This window comes from Tetrao urogallus (assembly GCF_951394365.1).
Source record: "Tetrao urogallus genome assembly, chromosome: 2".
NCBI lineage: Eukaryota > Metazoa > Chordata > Aves > Galliformes > Phasianidae > Tetrao > Tetrao urogallus.
The window spans coordinates 41371966-41384104 of NC_136814.1; the positions used below are offsets into that span (position 1 = coordinate 41371966).

The 12139-nt window shown below is 39.2% G+C and overlaps 1 protein-coding gene across 2 annotated transcripts in view; it reads right to left on the reverse strand.

Annotated features, from left to right (window-relative positions):
• Positions 1–12139, reverse strand: part of AFDN (afadin, adherens junction formation factor) — a gene marked incomplete at both ends in the record, with an annotated part of 111914 nt that overhangs the window by 3377 nt on the left and 96398 nt on the right. Inside the window, 3 exons of one of the 2 annotated variants that reach the window (XM_079532742.1) lie at positions 2185–2473; positions 3947–4081; positions 9846–10868. In XM_079532742.1, coding sequence (XP_079388868.1) covers positions 2185–2473; positions 3947–4081; positions 9846–10868 — 1447 coding nt within the window. The remainder of the gene's footprint in view (positions 1–2184; positions 2474–3946; positions 4082–9845; positions 10869–12139) is intronic. The other variant, XM_079532743.1, reaches the window with a different exon arrangement.

Below are 12139 nucleotides of genomic sequence, written 5' to 3' on the forward strand. Positions count from 1 at the left end.
AACTGAAATATCTGCCTTTATAATGTAGCATGTAGATACCACAGTGTGCCTACTTATACTCCCATCTAATGACTGAGCAGTGAAAAGCAAAAGCCTTTTCTCACTTTCTTTTAAGATCTGGAACCAATGGTAGAGCAAGAGAGGAGTGACCGATGATGCAGAATCCACAGAGGCTGATACATCAAGAGGTCTCATAGGCAATGCTTGGTTAAATAAACTTATTTTTCTCTCTTTAAAACGATTAATTGTGAGGACATCTTTTATGCAAGTAGGATGCTGTACTGACCCCCAACAGTGAAACTGCTAAGCAGCAACAGTATTAGTTGAGCAGTAATTGTAATGGAACTAAACTCTGACCCTTCAGGAAGATCAAAACTACACAATGTTGTGCAGAGCTTCTCTGTGATCCTGGAAGCTGTCTGCATGAGAAGCAAGTATGCTCTGCAAAGAACAGGATTTTTTGCTGGAAAACTATTTGAGCCTCAGCTGAAAAGGATACAGGCAAGAAGCACTGAGTATTGTGCATCTGTACAGTTTCCTACATTCTCTAAATTGTATTACTACATGACTGTAACTGAGATAGAAGTGCTTCTGATAAATGGTACCTGATCTGTGGCTACTACGCTGATTATGACCAGAAAACATCATACCTCTGTTTAAAGAAATTTAGTATTTTTCCATAGTGATTAGGTGACCAGGAAGGGGAACAAAGATATGCCAGACTTTCACATTTCACTGAGACTGAGACTTCAATCTAGTCAACAAGCTGTCTGCTCAGGTAGAAGCCAGCATAGACACCTTCCCTTGTTTTCTCTGGTGACTTATTGCTTTCCATTCTGGAAGTATGATTTCATATGCTGAATTGGTTATCAAGACATCCACTGAATTCTAACAGTAGGAAAAAGATCAAACTAGGAGAACATCATGGCTACCACTCCATTCAGAAGAATACACAAGAGTACAAATGTAGGGGAGATGCTGTCAGATGCTGCTATTTAAAGATGAAACTCCCACATTCATAAACTGCACACAGAGTAGGATTCATGCATACTTGCATATTCAAAGAGTAAAGTAAGATTTTTCCTTTGAAGCAGGTTCAAAAAAATCAGCATGAAACTTCATACTGAATCACTGTTAAATTCATGAGTGTAACTAAACTAGTACTTTGCAGATAAAATATGGTTCTGAAGTTACTAGCAACTAGAACTCTACTTGAAATTTAACTCCATTATGGTTGTCCACTTGGACTTATAAGAGAAACAAGATGAGGAGGCACAAAAATAGAAGGGTGTGGAAAGGAGCAGGGGAAGAGCAAGGCACATGGTGCACAGATGAAATTTAGATATTTTGTCCCTGTTTACAAGAAAACTGCACCGTACAAAGCAGAAGTACAAAAATGGTGCTGAATGAATTCAACTTACTACACGCTCTGTATAGCTCTTGGTGCTCTTAAATTTAAGAGCTATACCTAGAAAAGTCATTTTAAAGCCATTTGCACATGTTATTAAGAGAGAGAACCCTGGTACCAAAACCAAAAGCAGACAATAGCTCTTTTCATGAACCCAATAAGAGAAGATTCCTGTGTTCAAGAAAGACACACTTCCAGATGCCCTGAATAACTAATGGTCATACAAAAAAAATCACTGAAAGATACAGAGTGAGAGCCAAAACCAACAGTACTTTGAATTGGTTGAGTAACAGTTAAAATAAATTTGAATTCATTGTGTGAAAGATGAATTTTTACTTTTGAAGAGTTGGGGTAAGGAATAAAGAAATTTGAGAGATCAAAACAATTAAAAATGGGAAGATTCACATTAATATTAGGATTTAAGTTAGATCACCATAGCGAAAATAGTGATTAAGTGAAAAAAAATCACAAAGGAAGTGATTTGATCTACAGCATCAGAGTTGAAAACACGAGGACAGATCCGTGGAGAAGATCGATTTCACGGTGTCTACCTTTAGAGCTGCTGGCATGGATGAAACTCGGTTTGTTTGGTGGGGGCGGGGGCTGGCTTTTTTTGGCAGCAGTACTGTTGGCATTGACTGGAGATGACTGGAATGAGTTGGAAAGAAAGAGGCCATCTGAAACTGGGCGAGGTTGGCGGGAGGGCTGCTGTGGTTTAAGGGTGGCAGGAGGAAAGTCACCATAAGATTTTCTTGTGCTGGAGTACTTATCCTGACCTGCTAGATTGGAATCCTCCTCCTCCTCATCATCATTGTATGCAACAAACTTGGCAGTATAAATCGTGTCAGGGGAGAGGACCTGTGTTTTGAGGTAAGAGGTGTTTCGCTGAGGTGGGGGAGGAGGAGCGTTAGATGAAGGGGTTGGGGATGGGAGTTCATATTCCCGTGGAAGTGGAGGTCTGTACAGACCAGGCTCGTCTGGTTCCAGCAATCTTCGTTCTGCTTCATCGTGCTGCCTGCGCCTTTCAGCCTCTAAGCGATTATAATACTCCTCTTCCTGTCGCCTCTGCAAGTCCAGAGGAAAAAAAACGCAGTGGTCAGTATGACAGACATTTCAATCTAGGAGCTTTGAGTTTCCATCAGAGCTACAAACGTCTTTTTTTTTTTTTTTTGTCTCCTTTTTTGGCAACAAGCAATGCTTCTACATGAACTCATACTAAGATTATTTACGACTGTGAAAAAAAGGCCTTCTCCCTGTAACACAGCATTGCTGTTATTTCCATGTTTACTAGAGGCAGTGTAAATCACAAAGCAACTAACTTCCTATGTGAAGTAAGGGCAACTCCTGTATTTATTGCTGAAAATGTAACTACAGTTAATAATGGGTATATTCACTAAAGCTGTAAAGAATCTGTGGGAGAGAAAATAACTAAAATTAACTACCGTCTTAAAAATGGAACTTTATAATCCTACTGCAGGCTTATTGAACAACAGAGCCTTGGAATACACGACTCCTAACAAAGCTTCAAGTATGAACAGCAGGAAAACTACTTTCACATAAAAATCCAATTACAAAGAACCTTTTAAAAACTAACATCAAATGATGCTTTTTATAAAAGCATTTATAAAAAGCACCTTTCTAAAAAATTGTGCCTATGACACACAAGGCTATTTACCAATGAAAAAAACATGAAACATGCCTGTATTTTCCAGTTTTAAAGGTTTGTATTGTTTTTAAACTTCATAGCATTTAATTTTGTTCAGCTCTTGTCTAAGCCACACTGTAAATTAATGCATTTCTTTTTTTCATAATTTACTCTGCAGCTTGGTAACACATGAAGATGTGTATTTGGAAACTACACATTACAAAAAAATATTTTGTCTAAACACACTGCAACTTGTGCTGGGACTGTGTGACATTTTGAACATTCCTTTTGTTCTTCATTTATGTTTAAAAATATCCACTTAAGCTGCTCAGCACCGAGTCTGATACTCTAAATAAACAAATAAATCTGATCTTATTTATCTAGAACAAAGACAAGATATTCATTTCCTTATACTTGTCTCTAAAGCTATCGTGCTGGTCAGATGGTAACGACCTCCTAGTTGGTAGATGCAAAAGCCCGTCTGTCCAGTTCTGTCAGTGAAAATCTTTCACGTGCATGATACACATAATTTGGTAGCACCACATCACTGTCAGAAACCAGAATAACCTATTTTTGAGAAAACCAGGAGATGCAATGGGTTTTAGCCTTAACTATTCTAAAAGGCTCTGCAAACAAGCCCTTGTCACTGCTAAAAACCCTCAGCTGGAATGCCTACTCTGTTACTTCAGCAATACCACCGGCTTCTAGCCATCACAAATGGCAAATTTGCTTTTCTTTTTCTTTTTTTAAATATTGGTAAAATTAAGCCATAGGCCATGACCTTTATCTCAAATTTGGTGCATTTAACCCTTGATGACCTAAAACTGAGCTGCTACTAAAGAGGAGAGGCCTGTAAGAACTAAGAACTCCTCCTGCCCTCAGAAGACCATAACCTTTTCTTCTGCCTCTCTTCTGGTCCGCTCCTCCTCTTGCTGTCGGCGTTCCTCCTCCTGCCTGGCCCTGTCTTCTGCTTCTCGCTTGCGCATTTCTTCCAACTGTTGCTGCCGTCTGCGTTCTTCATCCTGTAACTAACAGAGACACACCTTTAATTTTTCATCACTCACATAGGTAGGGGTTGAAAAAAAAACAACAACAAAACAAAACTATAAACTGAGCATTTGTATCTAAAAACAATTCCTTAGAAAGTGCTGTACAGATTAACAACACTGCTTTCACCAGTGAAGAGTGCACTCTGATGTTGCTCTCCCTACAGTCCCTGTTAAGAATAAAAGCTGGAAAAACAAGAGATACACAGAACTACACACTTATAAACAGGCAGAGAGACATTTTTAGCAGTCATAACGAACCCCTAGCAGAAGGCTGAGGTGACACATGCTCCAGACTGCTTCAGCGATATCTGAAGTCTCACAGGCCAAACAAAGTGAAATTAAATACTTGGAACCAACAGTCCACAGCCCTAGCAGCCAATGGGTTTTTCATTTGGGATTAGTATTTAAGCACCGTAAAATCACGACTCATTAGTCAAAGGGTCAATCCATTTAAAGTAACAGGCTCATTCAGCAAGTCTGCAAATAGTCTCAGGAGATAATTAAAATCTCCCACTGTATCTGCAACAGATGTGTTTTGAAAAAAAAAAAAGAGCGAGGCAAAGAAATCTTTGCTCACAAGAACAACTAACGTCCAAGAGACAACACTGCTTCATACGTGTTTGTGATAAACACTGAACAGGTAAGAAAAATGAGCAAAATCCCAAACTTTGCCCAGTTTTCTGAAGCTAAGAGGATGATGTGCTCTTGTTGGATAGGAGTATTCATTGACATAACAACATTCATAAATAGAAAGTACTTAGACTTACATCCTGCTTTGCTTTTTACTGTGACATGTTTGAAAGCGATGCTTTTCCATAAGATCCTGTCTCTGACTGGCATACTTCACTACAAGCTGTACTTAACACTGGTGTTTCTCTACTTCTGGATTTGTTCCTCAACCCAGCTTCACTTGTATAGAATGGCTCTTAAAGAGCAAAGCAATGATGAAAGTAAGCAAAATTTAGTTCTAACAAGATTTTTCAAGAACAACTTCCACATAAATGTGTGTAGTTTGTCTCCTGCAGTCTCTGCTATTTTAGAGGAAATGTGTTTTATACAGACTGTATATATATGCAGTCTATCAGATACTGGCCCAAGGTTTTCTAACCAGCTTTTTGATCAACTCTACAAAACTCTGTTCTTTCTTATTTTACAAATTTTCTAATATTTACTTCCCTCCATGGTTCATGTAACATTTCTCTCTTATGCCCTTATGCAACAGCACTTCATGAACACTCACCTTATACATCATATAACAGCTACGGAAATGACTGCAGCAAAACCACCTCTAATCTGAAGCATTACAAATCTCTGTATTTAAACACAAAAGCTAGAGAGCAGAGTAATTAGTTTCATCTGGGGAGGAGTTTGGCAAACGTGTACTTGGCAATGCTACCTCTGAGTAAATTTGCCTTATTTGTAAGCTCTGTAATTCCTAACTCACTGTTACAAAAAGATGAAGCTCGGTACACACTGTAGAGTAAGGAAGAAAGTAATTAATCTACCACCTACTTCCATTAAGACCTTGTCTGTCTTGTTTATTAATAAGACATTGTTTTAGCAGAGGAGATAGTTGTCAAAATGAAAGACAACTACTAATTCAGAAGAGTTAATGGAAGGGAAGTAATTTCCTCTTAAAAAAAAAAAAAAAAGGCAAAAAACTGCAAAGAAAAAAAAATGGAATTCTTTGACTTTGTCCCAGTCACATTTAGGGTAAAGGTCTAAACACAGTAATTAGTGATTCCAGATGACTGCATGAATACCTTTGTGCTCAGTAACAAAGGGAAGCTAGTATTGTTTTGTTATATTTGTTTGAGATCATAACTAAGGGAAAAGTAGGTGCCATATGGGGATTTATGTCAACGTACAAACCATAGTAACTATGGAAGACAACCCATTCAAATCAAAGCCTATTCAAACATAACACCTAGGACAAAGGCTAGAAATAATAAAGGAAGCACAAGCAGGAATACAGTAGCTATTACCGAGGGATACCTCATTTCTTGAATGCAGTAGAAACTAGTTTCTACTCTGGGGCTTCCAGAGGATGGCAGGGAGCACCAGGATGGCAAGGCATGCCAGAGCACGTGAAGACGTGTGTTTGTGGTTGCATACAACATTATGCAATTCACATGGAACTACTAGATTTTCAAGATCCTTACACGGCCCTCAGCTAACAGTCAGAGGAAGATAATAGGGAGAGAGAAGTAGAGAGAATTCTGCAGTATCAGAAATGCAAAGATAGGCGTGGGATTGGCATGCTTGAAGGAAGCCTCAGATCCCAGATAAAACTCATTCCTCCAAGCACTGCTTAGAATGCTTTAAATAAAGTTCCTGACGAGCCTTACATTTATACCTACTTACTTCTGACAAATAAACCCTCTGTTGGTTCAGGCCATCAACCCATCCGGTGCAGTGTTCTGTGCCTGACAATGGCAAGGAGGGCTGCCATTTCTGTGGGCCATTCCTCCAGTATTTCCCCAGCATTCAGCACCGCACGAGGGATGCATCTTTTTGTGTAATCCTTTCATTAGCTACTCACAGATGCAAGATCCGTGAATCTGCCTAACTCATTTTTAAGGTTGCTGATACTGTCTGAATTCACAGCCTTCTATAGCAGAACGGTCCAGGAGCTTATAGCCTGCCTGCTCAAGAACCTTATCTACCTAATCACAGCTCCACAGACTAAGGCACTGGCAAAACAACTAAATAAACAGAAGTAGTAGTAAGTAAAAATATTGCTAGATGCTGCATCTGAAAACTCCACTTGTCAATTACTTCAATAAGCTTACACACTTCACTTCTTTCTCTGCTGTCAACTGCTCAGACCCGATGGACCACACAAACACATAACTGAGTATTTCAGATGCACTTATAAGTATACGTTACTTGAATATGAATTTCAAAAGCCTGTGTTTTGTTTTTTAAATCAGGAAGTGAAGAAATATCCAAATCCATATTTTGAACAGCGAAGCTTACAGTTCTTTTCCAGCAACACAAATTCATGGTACTCACAGGACTTGCACGCATTAACCTTCTTTCAAACTAGCATACTAATGACACAGAATACTTTGAAGGTGAGAGAAAACTATTTCTCCCCCCACCCCATGTACCCATTCCCAATGAGAGCAATAAAATACAGAATTAACTGAAGTCTTAGCAGTTAATGCCTCATGTTGAAAGCCTGCCATGTTTTAGACAACAGACAATAGCATTAACCATCTGAAACTCGAAATTTAGGAAAATAAAATATAGTAACTTAGTAATCACAAATTTATGTGACCTACTTGGAAACATTACTTCAGAATTATTTCCTGAGTTTACAGTCCGTTTTTATTTCAGTGGGAAAACTCTACATGTGTAAGAGCAGATTTCAGCATGTGGCTAAATACTGTGTTAAATCCTAGAAAGCTATGCAAGTTAGTTATCAACAGAATTTAAATATTCTGTATTATTAGGCTCTCAGAACAATTTACTTCAAGTCAGAAGGGAATGGCACTGCTAGAACTCTTCTAAAACAAGAAGGGAGGAAGGGGGGGAGAAAGGAAGAAATCTTACATCACAGTTTGATCACTCAAACTGCTTTGTAAGACGTCATAAACACAGTGACAAAACACCAAGTACACTATTTTATATCAGACTGCTGCTACAACAAACAAATCAAGCCTGCAGGCAGAACACAACATCTAAAAGGAGAGAAACACGGGGGAAGGAGTCACCACATCTGGAAACATTCAAATACATGCTTATAGTTAACTTACTGTTTATTGTATCAAAATGATTTTTGAACACCCAAAGATGGCAAATCATCATCCAAAGCACAGGAGACAATTATTATTAACATCAGAAATTGAAACGTGAAAGATATTAAGGAGAAAGAAACAAACATACCAAGTCTAGAACAGAGATTGCTGGCACAGCAGTCTGCTGCAGGTAGTAAGAAAGGGGAAAAAAAGAAAGATGCACAGTGAAAACAAAGATAGGTTAGACTTGTTCTATTTCAAAAGCATTTTCTTTTATTTGTTAAGTCAGATGTTTTAGAAAGACAAACTGAACTCCACAAACTCCTGAAATACAGACAAGGAAACAAGCAGATCATCTTTTTTTTTTTTTTTTTTTTTTTATCAGTGCTGTTTAAACTCATTCAAAAGCTCAGTTTTTCTCTACAGATGCTGTTTATTGCATCTCTTATAGTACAGACAGTGAAATGTAACTCAAATGCAAACATCAATTCTGCTCAAAACAGCTGTTATGCCGGAAGAACTTCATGCACAAACAGTATTAGAAATCCAGCACTTGCAAAGAAGACTGATAAAACACTATGCAATGCAATTGGCTTTTCATTAATGACACATGGCTTTTTTAGTTTTGCTACAGTAAAATGTTAAAGACTTCTGTGAAAATGGCAGTTTTATATGGATTTTTATGCCTAGAGGTAACTGCCTTAGTGCTACAAATTACATGTTAGCTGTGCTGAGCTTTAACACAACCATTCCGCCAAAGATATATTTATCCTTTCCTTTCTTCAGTTTCCAAGCTTGAGGTATCTATTGTTTTAAACAGTAATAAAGTTAGCCACAAGAAAAAAGGAAAGCAATGCACACTGCAGCAAACACGAGGAGAGCAAGTTTAGAGAATCAAGCAGCCAAAACAATCCTGAACTCAAATATTAGGCAAGCTAATAGCTATTTCTGAATGCCAAAATACACATGCAAACATTTATCAACAAGTAGAAACTGCTTATCACAGAATTAAGTCAGCTTTTCAAGATAAACAGAAGACAGTGAATTACAGAGATAGTTTTTAAGCCTGTGAAAGCATAGTTATTGGTATGTAACTTTGGTATCAGTGCTATTCAGAGAAGAAAAATTCTCCTACGTGAATTGTTTCCCAGCAACAAGAGATTCAAGAGACTCTGAGAGACAGCAACTAGCAGTGGAGTGATAAAACCTTTATCAGACTATCCAGCTACATTATCTTAGTACATATATTATGATCTTTTACAGTAGTGAAGCTAAGGTAAGCAAACTCCGTCCAATGCTGATATAACTGTACACCATGCAAAATCTGCAAGCGGAAGCCCTGGGCGGGATACTTGAGTTACTAAAACACACGAAATGACATGGCTCAGCCTAATGCTTCCACCCAGCACTGTTAGTGTCATCATAGAGGTGGTGGTAAATGCAGAGGTAACATCTGCCTCACGCCCCAGACTCTGATTGGAGTGGACCAACATGGTGGAAACTCTGTTCCCTGGTAACATCACGTATTCAGTGTCCATTTCAGTTCCAAGACTGTAAGTGAGAACTCTTATAGGTAAAAATATTTGAAAAAAAGGAAAAAACATTTTTTTGTTTCTAATTCTGCTACAAATTTTCATGATTTCAAACATTTTTGCTTGAGTTCCTGTAAGCAAATTCTCTCCAGTGTTTAACTTTCTAATCCTGGTCCAGCTATGTGGCTAAATCCCTTTGTATACAGGGAATTTCTGCAGCCGCAACAAGAAAAGTGAATTTGACTGCCAACTTACATTCTTTAATAGGTAGCTACAACACCTTCATAATTCATTGTTTAACTGCTGAAGCCACTGTAAGCAAGCAAAAGCTCCTACAGTAATTTTAAAAATTAAAGACAGTCAAGACAGCTCCATTCTTCTTTACCCTATTAGGAGATCAAAATACTCAGACAAATCCAAGACACACAATAACTACGCTTTTGTCTAGAAAGGATTATCCCATTTTACCCTTGCTCTTCTTTCTGCCTCCAGTCGCTGCATGATTAGCATAGTATCCACATCATCATCCTCTTCTTCATCATCATCTTCATCCTTTTGCTTTGATTCCTGAAGTCGTTTTTGGAACTGCCACTCTAGCATGAGTTTGCGGAGGCGGTCATTCTCTTCAGCTGTACGATCAGGCTTGTTCTGAAGATCCTGAATCTCTTTACTCAGCATGTCCACAATGTGCATCTGCTGCTGCTTCTCCAGTTTCTCCTTGGCATCTCGTTTCCAGGGGTCTGGAGAGAGGCTGTCACTAGAGGACAATTCTTCCTTGCTGATAGTAATGTACTGCAGATCTCTCCGCTCAATAGTCCGAGGCTGCTGTTGTGGCTGCAACTCTCGAATGACTGTTTCTTGAGACCTCTGGAAAGTTGCAGTTTTTTCTGATTTCACCTGTTGAAGGGAAACAGGAGGAACCACAGGCTGGGGAGGAATTAGTGGCTGCGAACGCATTTGGCCCAGTTTTCTCTCTTGCTCACGGCGTTTCCTTTCTCGTTCTTCTTCCAAACGTGCCTTTTCCTTTTCATACCACCTCTGATGCTCTTCTCGTTTTTTACGCTCAGCAGCAGCCACCTGAGAAGATGCTTGTGCTCCTACTTGGTTTGGTGGAGGAGGGGGAGGCAGAGGCAAATCCATTTGTGGTTCATCAAATTCAGCTGCATAATGAACTGGAGGAGGTGGCGGCGGAGGAGGAAGATCTGTTCTGATGGGCTGGGAAATCGCCACTGGAGTCGGCTGGCTTGTAGCTGGAGTCTTCCAACGGCCAGGTCCACTTTTAGTTAAGCAAGAACCAGGTGAAACTGGTTTGGATGTATGGTTCAGGTGCTCTTGGCTAGATGTGCTAGAATCCACAGATGAATTCATCCACTGATCGCTGTCTGACTTCCGATCAATGAACTCTATATCCTTCCGGATAACAACCTCCAAGCGATTCCTCTCTGGCTGGAAAACTTTATCTCGGAGTTCTTCCTGGGATCGAGCCACACGCTGGAAAAAAATAAAACAAAGCATCTATTTCATAGTCCATCTCCATTAAAACATATTTGAAATATTAAAAGCCTAAATGGCTCACAGACCACATTCTTATTACTGAAGGTAATCACTTTTAGAGAAGTTCAGCATTTCCATGACAAGCAAGTTTCTTAAAATCAACAATAAAACATTCTTCCCAGTCATTTTAAATCATTCAAGCAATAGGAGATTTTACAACCTCTGAAATGCCTGGAAACCTGGACTGGGAGAAAGGAAGACGATGAAATAGAGCTTAAGCTGAGCCTCCCCAGCTCACAGAGCTCCTACCATAGGAGCACAAGAGCCCCGGCCGGTAGCTTGGACCAGCAGCACAAGCACACCAGCTCTGCCATTCAGGCTTCAGCTGGCTTGACAAAGGGTTTTCCTATTAGGAGGGCAAACAGAAAGACTGCTGAGGAAAAGATGCGGGAGCCTCTGCCCATCCTCCCCTGTTAATAAGAGAGATGACTCAGCTGGAAGCTCTCATTATGACAGTCATTCATGGGTATGGAATATGGAAAGTCCTATCTAGTTCCACCTCTTTTTGGAGCACGGACTTAATGTGTCAAACACCAGGTCACTTTGTACTCAAGCGTGAGGTACCACTGTGCTATACAATCTTCAGGAAAGGAATACTAAGCCCTAAATTAGGGTTATCTAATCTGTTAATTGTTTTCTAGCAGCAAAAATTCATGCTTTGAATGATAGGAAATAGTAAGCACTGAACACATAATGTACCAATTATCAACAACTGAAAGACTAACAAAGCAAACTCCTTTTCTTCTTTCTCCATCAATGACCTTAGCTGTAACCTCAAAAGAATGCCTTCTTTGAGATGAACAAGTGTATTTTTTATGCTCTATTAGTCCAGCAGATCTGAACACACAGTTATTTGTGTTAGATTTGCTGTAAAGATGCACCTAACCAAACAGTTTGCTAATACATTTGGAGCAGAAAACAGGCATTTCACATAAGTGAAAAGCTGTAAAGACTTATTTATATTTTTACTTATTGAACTCTGTTTTCCTCCCTTTTCAACGTGAAGTACTGCATAGTGGGGAAAAGTATGTCTACACTCTCAGTGCTTGTAGGGTGCTAAAGCTTCTAGTAGTTGGTTTTATGAAAATGCTCCAACATTTTAATCCTTAAGACTGTAACTCAAATTCTGTATCGTCAACAACTTTAACAGATGGGGTTCATCTTACCAGTTTTAACTGCCCTGTCTAAGCTACTCACTTAAGCTTGCC